At 38.4% G+C, this 17,093-nt stretch overlaps 1 protein-coding gene across 1 annotated transcript in view; it reads right to left on the bottom strand.

Annotated features, from left to right (window-relative positions):
- The window catches only part of trpm7 (transient receptor potential cation channel, subfamily M, member 7), a 100,867-nt gene extending 85,835 nt beyond the window's left edge, over positions 1 to 15,032 (bottom strand). Inside the window, exon 1 of the mRNA XM_025907322.1 lies at positions 14,644 to 15,032. Within this exon, the coding sequence (XP_025763107.1) occupies positions 14,644 to 14,646 (3 nt within the window). The 5' untranslated portion in view covers positions 14,647 to 15,032. The remainder of the gene's footprint in view (positions 1 to 14,643) is intronic.
- Between the last annotated feature and the right edge of the window lie 2,061 nt (positions 15,033 to 17,093).

Raw genomic sequence — 17,093 nt, 5'->3', positions numbered from 1 at the left:
AAATGTTAAATGTCGTGGCAGTATAATTAGAAAAAGACTGAACAAGTTATAGACTGTTTGGCAGGGATGCCAGTAGAAACCTCTCTCAAAAGAACATGGCAACACAGCTTAGGTTTGCAAAACTGCATGTGAACAAACCACAAGACTCCCGTAACTGTCCGCTGGACAAGACCAAAGTAGACATGTTTGGCTGTACTGCACGACAGCACATTTGGCAAAAACTAAACAAGGTATCAGCATAAACGCCTCATGCCAACTGTCAAGCATGGTGGTGGAGGGGTTATAATTTGATTGTTTTACAACCACTACAAGGTGCACCTGGGTAACTTGCAGTCATTGACCGTATAACAAAATGGTCTCGAGTCAAATATGACACCATCCGTCTAACAGCTAAAGCTTGGCCCAAATTGGGACATGCCACAGGACGATGATCATAGCACTCTAGCAAATCTACAGCAGAATGGCTTAAAGAGAAAATAATAAAGTTGTTGTGATGGTCCAGTCAAAGTACAGACCTCAACCTAATTGAAATACTGTGGCAGGGATATTAAGAGAGTTGTACAAAAACCTCAATGAACAAACAATATTGAAAAGAAGAGTGGCCCGAATTTCTCCACAATGATGTAAGAGTGATAAAGAATGATAAAGTCTTAAAGCAAAGGCTTACTTCAACTAACTGCTTGAGTTAGGGTTTTCTGTTTTTGTTTTGTTTTTTAAACTACTTTTTCATTTTGGCTTCCTTTGTGTCGACTAATGATGTGGTATAATACATCATGCACTGTTGTTCATCTGATTTATTTAAATCATTTTAAAACCTATTATTATGTGCTGGTACATAAAATCTTTGAACAGAAAGACTGTGTACTTTTTCACGACTGTATGGGACAACCACTCAAGCAGTACTTAGTTACAAAGAAACATGTTACCATTATCACAATACCATTTTCTGTAATTCAGTAATATTCGTTTACTAAATTTATCACATTACAGTTAAAAATCAAACTACTGTGTCACTACTTGTGCAACACTCTTCAATTATCTGCAGAAGGGAAAAAAGGTCACCCAATATGGCTTTTCTCCTTTCACTCTAACTCCTGCGCAGGGAGAAGAAAATGATAGAATGGTCTACAGCTTTTGACAGTGGCGATATGAACATTACTTTGAGTTACAAGGCACAAAAAGACAAGAAAGTGCTGGTAAAATCCAAAGTGTGCAAAAGTCAGAAACTGTCCACCAATTCCTCCACAAGATCGGCTCTTGTGCTCAGTAGTAACAGTAGTGGGGAAAACAGGTGATGTTTTGCTCCCGAGCAAGATAGTTACTCAACCACCATTATCAATAATAATAATGATAATAATAATAGTAGTAGTAGTAGTAGTAGTAGTGTGTGTGTGTGTGTGTGTGTGTGTGAGTGAGAGAGAGAGATTTTTTTTCAGATTTCTTTGAAATTGCCATTCAATTTAGTTTTCCAGTTTGTGTTCTTGTGTAACAATTGAACCTTCTTCCTATTCAGAATTAAGATTTTAGTTTATTATGTATAAACACCTATGTTAAAATATAGTTGTACAGTTTTACAGTACATTTCTCATGTTCAACAGAAAATAAATATTTAACTGTATATGATTAAGAAAATTAAACTTATATCTTCACATGTGAAGAGTAAAAAGAACCCTTTAACCTTAAAGGAAGTAACATATTTGATTTCTGTCATGATAGATAATTATATTGACTGATAAGAAAAAAAACACGATAAGATTTTTTTTTCCATAGCCCTTTTCTGTCATCCTGCCCTACCCCTGGCAGCATGCTCAGACAGAGCCGGTTGGTTTTTTTCCCGTGTGGCTTTATTTTTAATAATTGCACAACAAAGGCAATCGAGATTACAAGTTCTACAGTTTTACAACTCTACACACACACACACACACACACACACACACACCTTGGATTACCAAGTCAGAGTTGGTGTGACTTCTCTGACTTTTCAAACGCACCATGTGGTTTATTATCTCGGTAGTGGGATTATTACCTTCATTGTTAGTATGGATACAGGTTTTAGTCAAATGTCTTCATGAAGCCTTTGCTAACCACAGAGTGTAGATCAACCCACAATTATCAAAACCACTTATTAAAGATGGTAAATAAAAAGTGGGTGCCACTTAATGGTTGGAATAATCCCCAAATTTAGACCCGCAGTTCTTAAAGTATGACCCAAACAGTTAAAAGATTTTAGAAAATAGATAAATACACATTATAACATCTATTGAGGCATAAAAGCTCGTGACAGAGCTGACCCCCTGATCTGTTTTCAGTCTTTTTTGCTAAGCTACCTGGCTCTAGGCTCCATCTTTATATTTAACACACAGACACACAAGAGCAGCATTAGTCATCACATCAAACACAGAAGGTAACCACAAATTCTTGGACTTCTTTTAATTAAAGTAATTCTGACTCTTTGCCAAACTACATGTACAAATCTTGCTTACTTGCATAGTCGCCACCCAAAGGCCCATGCTGAGCCAGGAAAAACCATGTTTAGCACTGGTTTAGAGCATGCAATTACAGGCAGTCATGGGAGTCTAAACCACTGTATCCAATGACGTTAAATAGTAGGTTTGATATTTGGTGAGCCAATTAGAAGAATAGTATTGTTAGTGCTTGAAGCAGTCTTTCCACGTTATAACACTTCAGATTTGTCATTTTAAAAAGGAAGAATATGTTGGCTATCACAACATGCTGGCCATGATAATAATGGCACTGGTCTACAAGAAAGCAGGAAAACACAGCACAACATAAAAACACCCCAGCAAAGAAGCATGAATTATGTAGTTATTTACTGCAAAGGCTTTGCATCCCTCCCCCACTGTCCACCAATTTTTCAAAAGACTGTATTTAAATGATGGAAGGACTATCATGCCACCCATTGGGTATAATTAACTCCCGCAGTCCTCCTCCTGCCGCCATCTTTATGTTTTGATACTGGATGCTCGCAGTAGCAATTCGGCAGTAACGAAGCAGACCTGCTCCAAGGTGAACTCTGCTTTGTTGTCCTTTTTAGCTCTAACTGGTAACACAATTTGTAAAATGAAACTAGTGACTCACACCATACAATTATCAGGTAAGTGTTTATTGAGGGAATGGAAGAAAGATAACACTGTCTTTTCCTCAGACTTCTTTACAATATTCATGCTGCTACAGGAGTCACCCCCTGCTGGCATTTACAAGAATGCAGGTTTAAGACGCTTCTGCACTGGCTTCATTTTTTAGACCCGGAAGCTTTGCCTGTCTATGTATTCATATACAGTTAAAACACACTTTACCCCCTTTGAGTCATTTGTTCTTCATCACAAGATGGTCAGCTTTCAGTTTTTCCTCAAGAGATGAGCACCACCAAAAGTAGTGACTATTGTCTAATATCTGCCAGCAATGCAGCAATAACGCATCATAAGAGGACACACAACCATATACTGGCGGTTGCAATATCTTTACAGTTACAGTAAGCCAAGAAAAAAAGATAAGCACAGTTCTCCGCATCTTTACTACAATAAGGAGTCGATATGACTGCCGCTTCATAGCTGAAACTGTCAAACACCAACTGCACAAAAACAAGACCAGCTCATGTGTTGATTGGCTTTCGCCTATAAATGTTTATTCAGTAACACGTGTCTTTTTAATGTCTCTGGTTTTAATGTAGCTGATGTCAATACTTTTTTCAAATTTTTTTTCCTACTATCATTGGCCTAATCCCCTCCAAACACATTTATTAAAAAAAAAAAAAAAAAAAAATCAATGCAGAAATAATTTTGTAAAGACCTTCACGATAACTCTGCTTCATGTATTAATGACTTCTACTCCTATACCAGTACTGATGGGAGTTTCCACACCCATCGGTTGAGAGAAAACTGCACATCCACTAGAATAAATGGCTTCAGAGCTTTGATGACATCAGAGTTGGCACATGCAACACGCAACATTAGTGAGCCTTGAACATGTCCCAGCCTAGTTTTGAGTGAACAAAATTGAGGATGCAATGCAAAACAGAATGCCATCTAATAATCAGTATATCTGGATTATCTTATTTTAATAACGGCATTTACTATAATTGTAATCATTTAAATTAAAGCCATATTTATTGCATGGCACCACAATTCCCCATATTTACTGAAACTTTTCCACATGGTAGAAAGATTATGGTTTACATTTCACGAACTTTGCTGCGTGATTTCATCTTCACCTTCTACCTGCACAGCAGGTCCTTTGCTCTTTACTGCCCACTGGTTAACAGAATAGCTCATCTAATCAGTGTTCGACATCTAATTCAGTCTCGCTATCTGCTGAACTAGTGACAAATGTGAGACACGCCTAAGGAATAAACAGAGGTCTCTTTCTGTGCTGTTGAGGAATGCACTGAAACCGTTGTCTTTTTGATCCAACTCAATCTAACAAAGGGTTAATAAGGCAGATAAAAGCAAGACTGCTAACCTGTAACCATGGTACCTGAAAATGTCAGGCAACAAAAGACTTGAGCTTAACAGACGCTGCCAAAAAACACACACCAACTCTTACTCTCCCACTTCCTCGCTCCCTCCCTCTTCCTCTCTGGCTTCTTTCTGAGCCCCGGGTTTTTATGACAACTCCGATCACGTAGAAAATTTGACCCAGCACCTTTCTATCCTGTTCAGCTCAGCAGTGTTAGATGCTGTGAGTTTTGTTTATGGGCAGCTATGTGCAACTGGGGGAATTAATATGTTAATTCGGAGAGACACAAATTTGATTGTGTACTGTCACTTTATCTTCCGTCTGTCACCCCTCAGCCAGAAACCTTGCCAGCTGAGCTCTTCCTCTCCCCTGCTCCTTTTTCCCCAACAATGTTACAAGGCTGGCTGGTCAACCCATCATTCCTCTGGACCTGAGTGACGCAATACAGGGTGAGATAACATCTGGCTTGGCAATTCTATTACCCATTAGAAAGAGTGGAAGCAACGAGGTCAGCACTTCAGTGCAAATATAAGAGCTGTTCTCAGAACAAACAGAAAGACCTAGATTAATTATTGCCATTTTATTTTCTTCCATGTTTGATTTAAGAAGCTGTTACCAAATGTACTGATAGAAATATGACTTCAAGAGCTTTCCCACCATTTGTAATAGACATAAATATGGTTCAGGTTTTAAGCCAATGAAAAAAAAAATGTACATTTATTTTAGAGCTTCACATTTTAGAGACTTAACCCAGAGATGTGATTTTTTTTTTCTTCCCTTAACAAGAATTACTACTGTGCCACAGATCTGTGACTCATCAAATCTAGGGCATCCTCCACGGTACAGTGAGCTTAGTCCTTCTCATGGAGGTTTTTTTTTTTTGTCTGACTACTGATCTCTGAAGTGATTAATTCGTAAGGTACACAACAAAATCTTGAGACCTAATTATTAATTTATGTCATTCTACATATGAAATGGACATTTGTAGGGACAGGACATTTAAAAATCTGAATTTTAGTTTTTTTAATATGTTTATTAAGATTTTTGATATAAAGAAAAAAAACAAAACAGACAACACAACAGCAAGGGCAAAAAACCCCAAAAGATTACACTGCATCAACAAAGATACTACTTCAACACTGGCAAGAAACAAAAATAAAACGCTAGGGTGGTAGACTGAATTATCGATCAAAGAGAACTTTGTTTTAATACATGATCTAAAAATGGCTGCCACACATTAAAAAACGTACTAAGTTTGTCCTCTAATGTATACCTAATTCTCTCCATATGCAGTAGAGCAGTCAGTTCTGTCAGCCACATTTTGAATTGAGGTACAATGTCAGACTTCCAGAGAGTCAAGATAATTTTCTTAGCAATTACCATTCCAAATAAAATTGTAGTTTGGGCAGCAGAGCTGAGGTGTAAAAGGGAAGAAGAAGATCCAAACAATGCAGTTAGTGGGTCCAGCTCTAATGTACAGTTGTACATATCAGAAAAACATTTAAAGATGTCCAACCAATAGTTGACCAAAATAAATGAGTAACAGAGCCTTGTCCAAGTTTACAACGGTCGCATATTGGACTAATAGAAGGAAAAATCCTGTGCAATTTAGTTTTTGAATAATGAAGTCTGTGAAGCACTTTGAATTGAATTAACTGATGCCTTGCAATTATAGAACAAGAATGGATCCTACACAGACTCCTCTCCCACACCTCATCTCCAATTAGCAAACCAAGCTCTTCCTCCCATGCTGTCTTCAAAAATCTGAAATTTTATAGATTTTTTTTCGCCATTATTATTTTTTGGATGCGTTTTCTGTCCATTGTTACAGTGGCAGATTTTCACATTAAATACAGCCAGAGCAGGATAGGGCAGGATAATCCAGATCAGCAAAAAGTTACAACTTTGAGAGGTCCCCCCCCGTCTCCTCTTGGCTCTGTATGACACCAACGAAAGCAGACATCCCCAATATGGCCTTGTCAGGCAGCCAATCAGAAGAAAGCGGGCTTAAAGGAAGAGGAGTAAAAACACAGTGGGTTCTGAGGTGCCCAGTGTAAGCTCAATTGTGGTTATTTTGAACTGTGAATTATGCAAAGCCACTCCAGTATATTTAAAAAAAAAAAAAAAAAAATCAATCAAGGAGCATCTGGAAATAAGCATGACAGACCTCCTTTACAATCAAAAACAATAAAGAGGAACAAGAAGTTCGCTTTTATTTCATTTTAATTTTTTTATCTAGTTATTTTGAAATCTTTCTGGTATTAACTTCTTGATGTTTTAAGAGAGGACAGTGCTTCTTGTCCTCTTTTCTTTACTTGATTCCATGTAAGTCTTTTTCCTGCAGTTACAACCATGGCAGTAGTGCTGGGCGATATGACGATATATATCGTGTGGACGATAGAAAAGTTTCTATCGTGCCATTTGTCTTCTATCGTTTATATCGTTTCTAACCCGAATTTTACAAATTATTACATAAAATATATCATTAACCCTTTACAACTCCGTTTTCCCTAACTATTTTTAAATCCCTGTAGAACTGTAACCACGTAAGGTAGCGCAATAATGTTTTTTTTGCATATGACACTGTAGGAGTTGTACTTACATCTTATTCCATTAGCTTGCCCTAGGTCACGGTTTTCTTCCACATATAGCTTTGCAAAAAATTGCATAAAAAACACTTCCAGCAACAAAAACATAATATTCCAGACTTGCAGCAACAAAAACACAATATTCCAGAAACAGGCTTTGCCGATCCGATCAGCTGTTCAAGTCGCGAACTATCTTATGTCCGCCATTACCTGTCCGAAACCGGAAGTGACGTCATTTTCGCGGAAAATGTAGTTTTTTAAGCTTCAAAGTCTATGTTGGTATTTTTAAAAGTCATGTTTGACTTTATGCTCTTCTGTATCGTTTCTGGGATGCTTAGAAGTCAAATTGCACTGTTGTAAATAGTTTATTTTGATGCACATGCTGTGTTTTTGCAAATTTGCATTTATTTATTTTCATTTTTCCTGTAGTATATAAAAATTTGTGCATCTCAAAAATAAAACTATGAAGACACTCAAAATAAATAAATGTAAAGATAAGCTCTGGCGGACTTGGTTCTATGGTAGGTCTTAAAGGGTTAAATAGCCTGTGCAAATATATTAGTGTTGTCTTCTCACTATACATACTCTTAACTTTATGCAAGAGAAAATAAAGTATAAAAAAATGATATTTTTCGCAAAGAAACTGTCTTGTGGTTTCGCAAAATGGTGCTGCTTTACGTGCACCCGGATTTGCGACATGCTTTACAGTAACTCAAAACAAAGACTGCACCCTCTCCACTCGCTGTTTAAAGACTGCATACTTTCCAGATGACTACAGGTCAGGTGGTATATCGTGATATATATCGTTATCGTGATATAAAATAATTCATATCGTGATAAACATTTTTTCCATATCGCCCAGCACTACATGGCAGTATTAAAGTTGTCATACACAACGTGAGATAACGTAGGCAACACAGATTTTATGGAGTACATCAATTTAATTATAGTCGGCTCTACTTGTACCTTAAAAGCAGCGTTGCTGATAAGCCTGCATCACTTTGTCAGCTTTTATTCCCGGCTCCAGCTGCAGCATCTGTGCTGCTGTTGAAGGCAACTACAGTCTGCAATTTTAGCAATGTAACGCAAGACACGATGCGCAACACAGATCTATAAATCTGGATACAATGTGTTATGTGTGAGTAGTGATAGGAATTGATATGAATTTATCAATTCCAATTCCATTATCGATATCACTTATTGATTCCCTTATCGGCTCCACTTTGAGATTCACCACCATCTCTAAGCAGCATATCAAAGATATTAAGTTTGTGCAAATCAATTACATGCTGCGTGGTTAAATGTTTGTGCATGTTGGAGGTATTTCCCCTCTTGTTGTGATTAGTGTTAGAGTCATTGCTTAAGTAATTATTACACAGAACATTTTTCTTAAAAGTAATGCAGTACGTTACTTAATTAAACCCAGGAGAAAGACATTTGTTATAGTACTCGGAACATTACTTTCACGTTACTCTGTAAAATGATCTGAAACAGTCTCACTTTATCACGGTGCTGGGCTGCATTCAGCACTTACTCAGCTTTAGCATCACTCTGAGTTCTTGGCTAGCTTAGCGTTAGCATGCTGTCTGTGCAGGTGTTTGCGAAGAGCTGAAGTTGTGTTAACCGTGTAATGCAGCTGTTTCTGTCCTGGAGCAGACTCCACTTTACCATCGTGCTCTCATTCTTTTGTGCAATAAAAATAAGAGTACTGTCCATATCCACACTGGAGACTGCTCCACTAGTTTCCTCCTCCAACACAGGAACTGATATCAACTGATCATAGTGAGTGTGCAAGAACCAATCAGGGGGATCAATAGGCAGGCAGAGTAACGCTTCCAAGGAATTGGAGTTCTGGGACCTGGATCTCTACGAGAACTGGTTCTTGATTTCCATCCTTAGGTGCGGTATGTGTGAGTAAAAGAGCATCGCACACCGAATCATATGCTACAACATATGACTGAAATTCCTCAAATATTGGTTTCCATTTTATAATCTCAATGGCGCAGTCATGAGGTCATAACATACAAACAAGGCTTCCAACATTTATTGGATTTCATTTATTTAAGACATTTGTTGTAGCAGTCACATGGTGAGACGTCATCCTAAATTTCTGACAATGAAAATTTGTTGCAGGCCATCTTTGACTGTAGGATCATTACAAAAGCCATGGCTCTAAAACAGTGGTCTTATGTTACACAGTGAGAGTGGTTCAAAGATATCATGATGATTACGTTACATGGCCGTGGTTTTGCCTGGGACGAAAAAATTTTTAATTAAATAAATAAATATAATAATATAGTATAGTATATAGTCTGATTTATTCTGCTGCCTAATAAGAACCATCAGTATTCTCAGAGACTTATCACTTTTTTCAAGAGCTACAAGTCCAACAAATCATGGACAAGCAGACTAAGAAACAGCTTTTACCCTGCAGCCAGCATCACTCTTAAGTCTGGATAATCATATGAAATAGCTTATCCTTACATGTAAAATAAAAATGGAGAGCTGTAAATTTCCTCCAGAAAAAAGAGACTTTATTTTTGCACATCTTTCTATAAGACGAATCACTCAAATGTCCGCGTTTAACCCCAGATACTATACAGTCTGCTAAAACAACTGACCCAATCAAAAGGGTTACAATGTGGTTATCTGAAAATATGTTATCATATATTGGTTCAATTAAAAGAGAAGCACAATACGGGACATTTATTTCAACTATGAGAGGTCTTATCAATTTGCAATCCTTGCCATATGTTATTGTTCCAAGAACTTGGCCTATAAAAGACTATTAAATGAAGAGAACAGGTTCATTAAAGCCTTCAGATAAGATTGCCGGAAAGCAGCACACAAAAGTACATACAGTCATGAGACCAAAGTGTGACAGCTCAACAGCTCACACATTCATGCCCTCTGGGGCAAAGCTCTGAAAGACTGCACTGCATGGGGCTGATATAGGGGTAGCATCAGGCTAGCCTCCTGAGTGCTGCATCCAGAAAGTTGTATTACCTAGTTCACTAAAGCATGTGATGGCTTTCCTTCTCAACATCTGATGCAGACAGCTATGCGAACCTCTGAAAACTACGGTTTAAGCAGAAACAAGAGTAGGGACAGTGCCAAGGTAATGGTGTATTAAAAGCCAATAAATAAATAAAGAGCGTGCTGTACAAGTAAAAACACATAACTGTCTTGCAGTTCTTTCGGGGAACTCTGGAGCACCCACAAGTCAGAAATCAGCCACAAGCTGTACAAGTGACATGAGCGAAAGCAGTCAGCTGGATACTACAGAGAAGTAGTAGTTTGAAAACCCCGCACAGTGCTGTGCCAGTGGAAAAAACTTTATCTGCCATCTTCAAATGGGCTTGTGTGTGTGTGGTGCAAATGTAGTGTGAGATAAACTCAAGAGTCAGTCAGCAGACTCAAACACACATGCAGTAACACAAATACAGGTCGAGTCTATTGCAGACCATAACAAAGTGACGCAAAACCAATTTATTCCAGCTCTAATCCAAAACTGAAGTAAAGCTAAAGTTAAACCACCTAACTTTACGTAAGAGTCTGTAACTAGCAATAACAAAACTCTATCACAGATTGAGCTCACGTCTATGATGAAATGGCATTTGTTTCAAACTCACAGTTACAATCACACTGTTTAGAGTAGCAGCACAGCAGAATCCATCATCTAGAGGTAAGCTGGAGTGCGTGACCTGCTCAGGCCAACACTGAGGAAAGTAAAGGGTAAAAGACACACTACAGGGTGCTATAATCTCAAGCTGCTTTTGCACAAAGCCCTAAAGTATCAGTAGAATCAGGTTGAGACATTGCCTTAAGTTGTGCTTTCTAACATGGAGGAGAAATGTTTCACTTTAGCTTTCGTCTTACATTTGAAAATAGTCTGGTTTAAGAAGATGACCACTAACTAGTAGTGAATTCACCAGATTATTTCCTGCAATACTAGACATGAAGCAGTCTGTACAAAAAAACTTACAAGTTAAAGACAGCTGCAGTGTAGATATAAAAAAAACTATTATTAATAAAAGTAGATAAATAAAAGTAGATGTAACATGAATGTTTATAAATCGTGGTGGACACTTTTATCCATTTCAATGACTCCTAAACTAAACCATTCTCACACAGGTAAGATCTAAGGACATAGCATATCTGTGTTGATATAGTCAATGTTCCCTTCTGAGTACCAACAAAACTATGGACAAGGCTAATTCACAGCTGTTTCTGCTTCACTTCTTCTCTTTACATCCACCCTGAACCGTCATTCTGTTTCACAGGAAAAGTACGAGAAGTACCATCAAGTTCTTGGAAAAAAGGGAGGTCGTGGTTTTACAGACAGGAAAAAATACAACTTGCAAACACATGTTTGGGCAAGTCTTCAGGGAGCATTCCAGAGCATTCCAGGTTCAGTGAAAACTCTTGGTTTTGTTGATGACAAAATGCAGAAAACTATGTTTTTCCATTCCAAAAAGAGGTAAAACGCTCAGCCTGCTTGCTGGAAGGTCTTCTTTATCAAATCAGCAGCTGTCAGACATGATGTGTGCAAAGCCAAATTAATCTGCATTTCATTATATCAAGAGAGGATTTTGAGACGCTCATTAAGAGCTAAGTGAACATTACAGTTTTCCCCTCACACTTAATTTATCTAGATAAATAGATCTTTAATTTTACACTGTTCTCAGAGTACAGCAAAGTCATTGTGTCAAATCACCTACCTGCAAATTTAAACTCACTGTTTTGAGTATATTTTAAACTAGCAACTATGACTACATGAGGTTTACTATAAGTACCCAAATGGCGTAGTCATAATAATCAAAGCTGAGTATGGAAAGCTGAATACAAAACATATGGTATAATGTTTAGCCATAACATTAGACCAGTTTTGACATGACAACAATTTTGCTGTTTGTTTTATATATATATATATATTTTTTTTTTCTTCGATCAAAGACAGGAACAAAAGAAAAAAAGTATATGTTTATCAGCCAGGTTGCTATTTTAACCCAACTGTACTAATACTGGCTGAGAATAATTTATTGACAATTGATTACTCCCTGATTAGCACCTCTGGGTGGGGTTTTATTCCTAGTCAAATACATATAACTTAAATAATAAGACTGTCACCGAGTTCTTTGAGTGGATGACAAGACCATTAAGGCAGCTCTTGTGTATTTATATACTGACAGGTGGAGATGCTGTCAATATACCAGGGGCCTGAAACAGAAGAAAGTTTAACATTTCCAAAACAGAATTTCCGATATCTGACATCACTAATCATAAACATCTGTATCATGTTAAGTGGTCACACAAAGTTGTATTATTTTAATAAGTCATAACATGTTTTAATAAATGCGCAATAAGATGAAAATCACAAACATGTATGGGCAATTCATTTTCCCAAGAAACCACACGAGAATTCGGGACTGTTGTGGAGGGTCGGACCAATAATACTGAGCAGAACTGACTTCAGCTTAACAATATTATCTCTTTGTAAACTTACACGGTACAACAGTTCCAGTTTCTGATGTGGCCCGTTGGAAAAAATAATTGCCCATCCCTGGTGTAGATTATTTTTCTCCTTACAAAAACAAAACAAAACAAACTATGACTGGATAGAAATATGAGGAATTCAAAAAAAATGTAATACAGGTCTAAGTAAGACTGACGCTATAGCAAAAACCAGGAAGGAACTTTCAATACTGCTGACGGTGTGAAAGTATAATTTAACAGGCTTACTATTAATACTGCAGCCCAATCACTAAATACTTAATTACAATTTTGTATTTTTTATATTAACATGTTAACAGTATTTTAGGGTGTGTAGGAGCGACAACTTTATATCCTTTTTCTGGCAAACAGAAGACAATGTTTTCCTTTTATCATTGGCATTTTTAACAATAAAGATGTGTTTAAGTTCGGTAAATTAAACTTGACTTTAAGAAAATGCTGATTAAATATATTTCAATCACAGTCCTGGTGATTTTTCTTTGGTGAAAGGCCAAAACCCTCAAACGGAGTATTAGAGTCTCATTACGATAAAATATTTAAAAAATATTTCATTTGCATTTTGAAAATAATGCAGAAAATCTGAGGTTAAAGCTGAAAAACAAACAACACATACTTTACTTCGTGATGATCACCAGAAAGAGCCACTTTACCCAAAAACTGCTTATGTCCTCCTATGTCTACTCCAAAGAGGGTATATTAACATACTGCGTGTGTGTGTGTGTGTGTGTGTGTGTGTGTGTGTGTGTGTGTGTGTGTGTGCTGACAGCTTCAGTGGCAAAGACGAAAGGGTTTCAGCAGATCATCAGATGCCCTCCTTAGAAGATCGTTACAGTTCCCACTACCTCAAAAAAACCGACAGGATCATCATGAAAGATGAATCCCACACTGGACACTTTCTGTTTGAGCGTAGGCTAGCAGACAATCCAGGACATAAAAACACTAAACACATTTTTTAAGAGAATCAATCTGGCAATCAACGCTCACAGAATGTGAAAGTGAAATATCTTGTATATTGTTGTAGATTATTTAAGTCTTTTTTTCAATGTCTGCATTAAGATGACATACAATTTACCTGTACAGGTGGAATGACAATCAAATATTTTTTATGTGACCCTAATACTTTCTGGAGGGCCCCTGTAGGTTTTAAACGCACGAAAAACACTGCGTATTTCTCTGAATATACTCGTAAACAGATATAAGTCCAGCGGACGTTACCAAGGACATCATTCTCCTCTACGGTTGCCATGGTGAATCCTAGAATCGACACTCCATTGATGACGACTTTTTAATAGTCGTCGCGCACGCGCTCGGCTCGAACCCAGTTGTTTAAACCAATTCCAATTTATTTTTTCCTCTCTGACTCTCTCCAGGAGTTAAACCCCAACAATGACTGCAACAGGCCTGAAACGTTCAGGTGTAGCCCAACATGAGCAAAAGTACAGGTGTTTCACCAAAACCTGAGCTAATAAAATGAGCATTTCAGCACCACTTTACTTTTCCTGACGCTGGCACGTCTGCGCAGACTTGGCAGCCACTCGGGGTTGCATTGACTTGTTGGTGGTAATGACAGCGTGTCTTGTCTGACATCTGAGACAGCTAAAGGAAACGTCTTAAACAAGTGCTAGCTGCTATTATCAGGTCTAAATGATCGTGAAGTGAAGAAAAGCTCAAAGACAGCGTTGCTTATATCGGCCAGCTACCGCTGCTGCTCTACTAGCTTGTTAGCTTAGTATAGCGCTAGCGAGCTAGCTATTTAGCCTGCTAACGTTACGCCCGTGTGTGATTTGGAGTTTTCTTTGCTAGACGATGTGTCACTGTGCGCTCTTCGCACACTACCTTCACGTTACAAGGTGTCAACTCAACAGCCATGCAGTGATTAAAGAAAAGAAAAAAACGGCAAAACGTCACCGCGACCCCAGCTGGGTACCTGACCAGGCAGGAGACAGCATGCATTGGGGGGAACCTGCCACTCAAACCTCGATCAGTCACGATGATCCTCCGCGCCAATTTAACCAGACCATAAAACCCAGGGGTGGCAGCTGACCACCCGGAGAGCTTCACATACCATTCTCTTCACCGTTGAGACTCAGGAAGAGCTCTGTCGTGGCTTTTATCCATCTATCAGCGGTACTCTCAGTTAGCCTTGGAAGGAAAGCCCGGTAGACGTTGGAGAGATCCGCTTCGGGTGCAGCTCCAACGGAAGGTTGCTTTTTCATAATTGTGCGACTCCAGACTGACGCTGCATGACGAGCCGGCTGACTCAGCCAGCTCATTGTCACGTGGCGGAGGCGGAGCCAGCGGCCACATGTGCGCTTTGTTTTATTTATTAATCGATACAAACAACCGACAAATGATCCTCTGTTTTTACGAAGTCGCCACGAGGTGACGACTTACGCTAAAGTGATTAAATTCAGTTTTATTCATATAGTGCAAACCCATATCAACAACTGTCGCGAGACGTTTTAAGGTAAAGACCCTACAACCCCATCATGTACCAATCCCACTTAAGCAAGCTCTTGGTAATGTTGGGGCGGAAGAACTCCCTTTCCACAGGAAGAACCGGGTCCAGGGCAGGGGCGGATCTAGAAGGATGGCATGGGGTGGCATGTGCCACCCTAAAATGATCTCTTGCCACCCCAAATGCTACCCTAGTTTTGCATATGACAGTGTTGTTTATTAAAATAAGATAGCATTAACACTTTGAGCGTAGTTACAGTTAACAGTGAATATAAGTTCTAAAACTGAATATATTGCATAATTTCCTCTTACTTTTGCTGTTTTACTTCCACCACGATAAAATAGCACTTCCTCCACAGCTCTCTCTCTCTCTCTCTAAGTGTACTTAAAGAACTGTTTCCCATCTAAAAATCACAATTTTCTGCATTATTCGCTTGCTTATTACCCACCAGTCTATTGTTGTGTACAGCGCTGTCGGCCAGTGTTTTGTTTTAATGACCTCCGACAAGTAAGCGTAATTTCTGTTGTTCAATACCGAAGAAATGTAAACTTTTTAAAATGATGGCAAATTGCAAAACGCTTAGCTGTGTCTCTAATCAAACCTCTGTAACTTTGCTTCACTTCAGCAGCATCAGGTAATGTTCATATGTTAATGTATGGTTTGCTTCTGTTTTTATTCTGCTGCAGAATATTTTTTAGGTTATCTGCTATGAAAAGCCAGGCCAGGAAAATCTCCTTTATGTTTTTCTGTTTTATCCTCAGGTACTTTGACACAAAGGCATCTGCTGTGATGCTTACACCTCTGATGAAGCCTCACAAGTGTCAGTACTGATAAATGATCAGAATTATAATATTTCTGACTGAGACAAAATTTCCCCAATTCAAATCGAATCAAAATCGTGGATTGAATCGAATCAGGACCTTGTGAATCAGAATCAAATCGATTCTAGAAATCAGTGACAATACCCAGCCCTATTTCACACAGATGGTTGGTTGGTGCACTCTGGAAATGGAATGAAGGTGAGTGTTATTAACCTTCTGGGGTCCACGGACACACCGCACCTCCAAATCACATGACTGATTTAAGCTGACTTTAAGCTCCAACAAGCTGTGGAGTCTCTATTTCAGCCTGTGTTGAAAGTTCAGACTTCAAAGTATACACTGGTTTTTAAATTTTAATGACAGACCACTAAATCCAGAGTTAAGATCAAAACATAAATAAGCCTTTTTTCTAAATACTATTGTCATGTTTTGTTTCTTTGTTTTTTAAAAAAAGCATTTTCTAAGGACAGCGCAAAAACACTAAAGAAAAAAAATTGCCACCTCTTTCCTATTGATGGAAAAATGTACCATGTCGACCAATTTTTTAAAAAGTCAACACGTGGGATTTGGTTGTTTAGGAAGAGGGGAAAGTTTTGTGAGTGATCGCAGAGGGACAGAGCGAGCGAGTGAAAGATATCGATAGCGAGTTTTGAGATGTGAGAGATTTGTGAGGTTTAGCGTGGAGTGTGTAGTTAGTCTGTTGAGTAGTCGTTGTTTTGTTTTGTGTGTCAGTGAGGGCACTAATGACTATCACAAACCTATCACAAACCACTAACCTATTGATCAGAAGGTCAGAAGTTCGATCCCTGGCTCCTCCAGTCTGTATGTCAAGTATCCTTGGGCAAGATACTAACCCCAAGTTGCTCTCCAATGTAACTTGGGATTATGAATGTAGTTAGGAAGCACTCAGAAGTCTAGAAGAAAGTGCTTGTGTGATTGGGTGAATGTGGCATGTTGTACTTGCTTTGAGTACTCTGGGAGAGTAGAAAAGCGCTATATAAGAATCAGTCCATTTACCATTTACAAAGGCAGATTGCAATGTAAAGGCTGTCTCTAGGTGGAAAAGAGGAGTGATACACCTCCTGTTGTCAGGCCTGCAGGTTTATCGCTGTGGTGTTCTCCTCTGTCTTGTGGCAGACAAACAAATCTTTTTTTACTGGCACAAATAATTTGTGGGGCATCTTATTGTGACACCTGATTGTTCTCTCATTTTCGTTATACTAATATTTTTAAATG

This window comes from Oreochromis niloticus, linkage group LG1, assembly GCF_001858045.2.
Source record: "Oreochromis niloticus isolate F11D_XX linkage group LG1, O_niloticus_UMD_NMBU, whole genome shotgun sequence".
Classification (NCBI taxonomy): Eukaryota; Metazoa; Chordata; class Actinopteri; order Cichliformes; family Cichlidae; genus Oreochromis; species Oreochromis niloticus.
The sequence above is the reverse complement of the archived record's forward strand: the minus strand, read 5'-3'. Positions and strand labels throughout refer to the sequence as shown.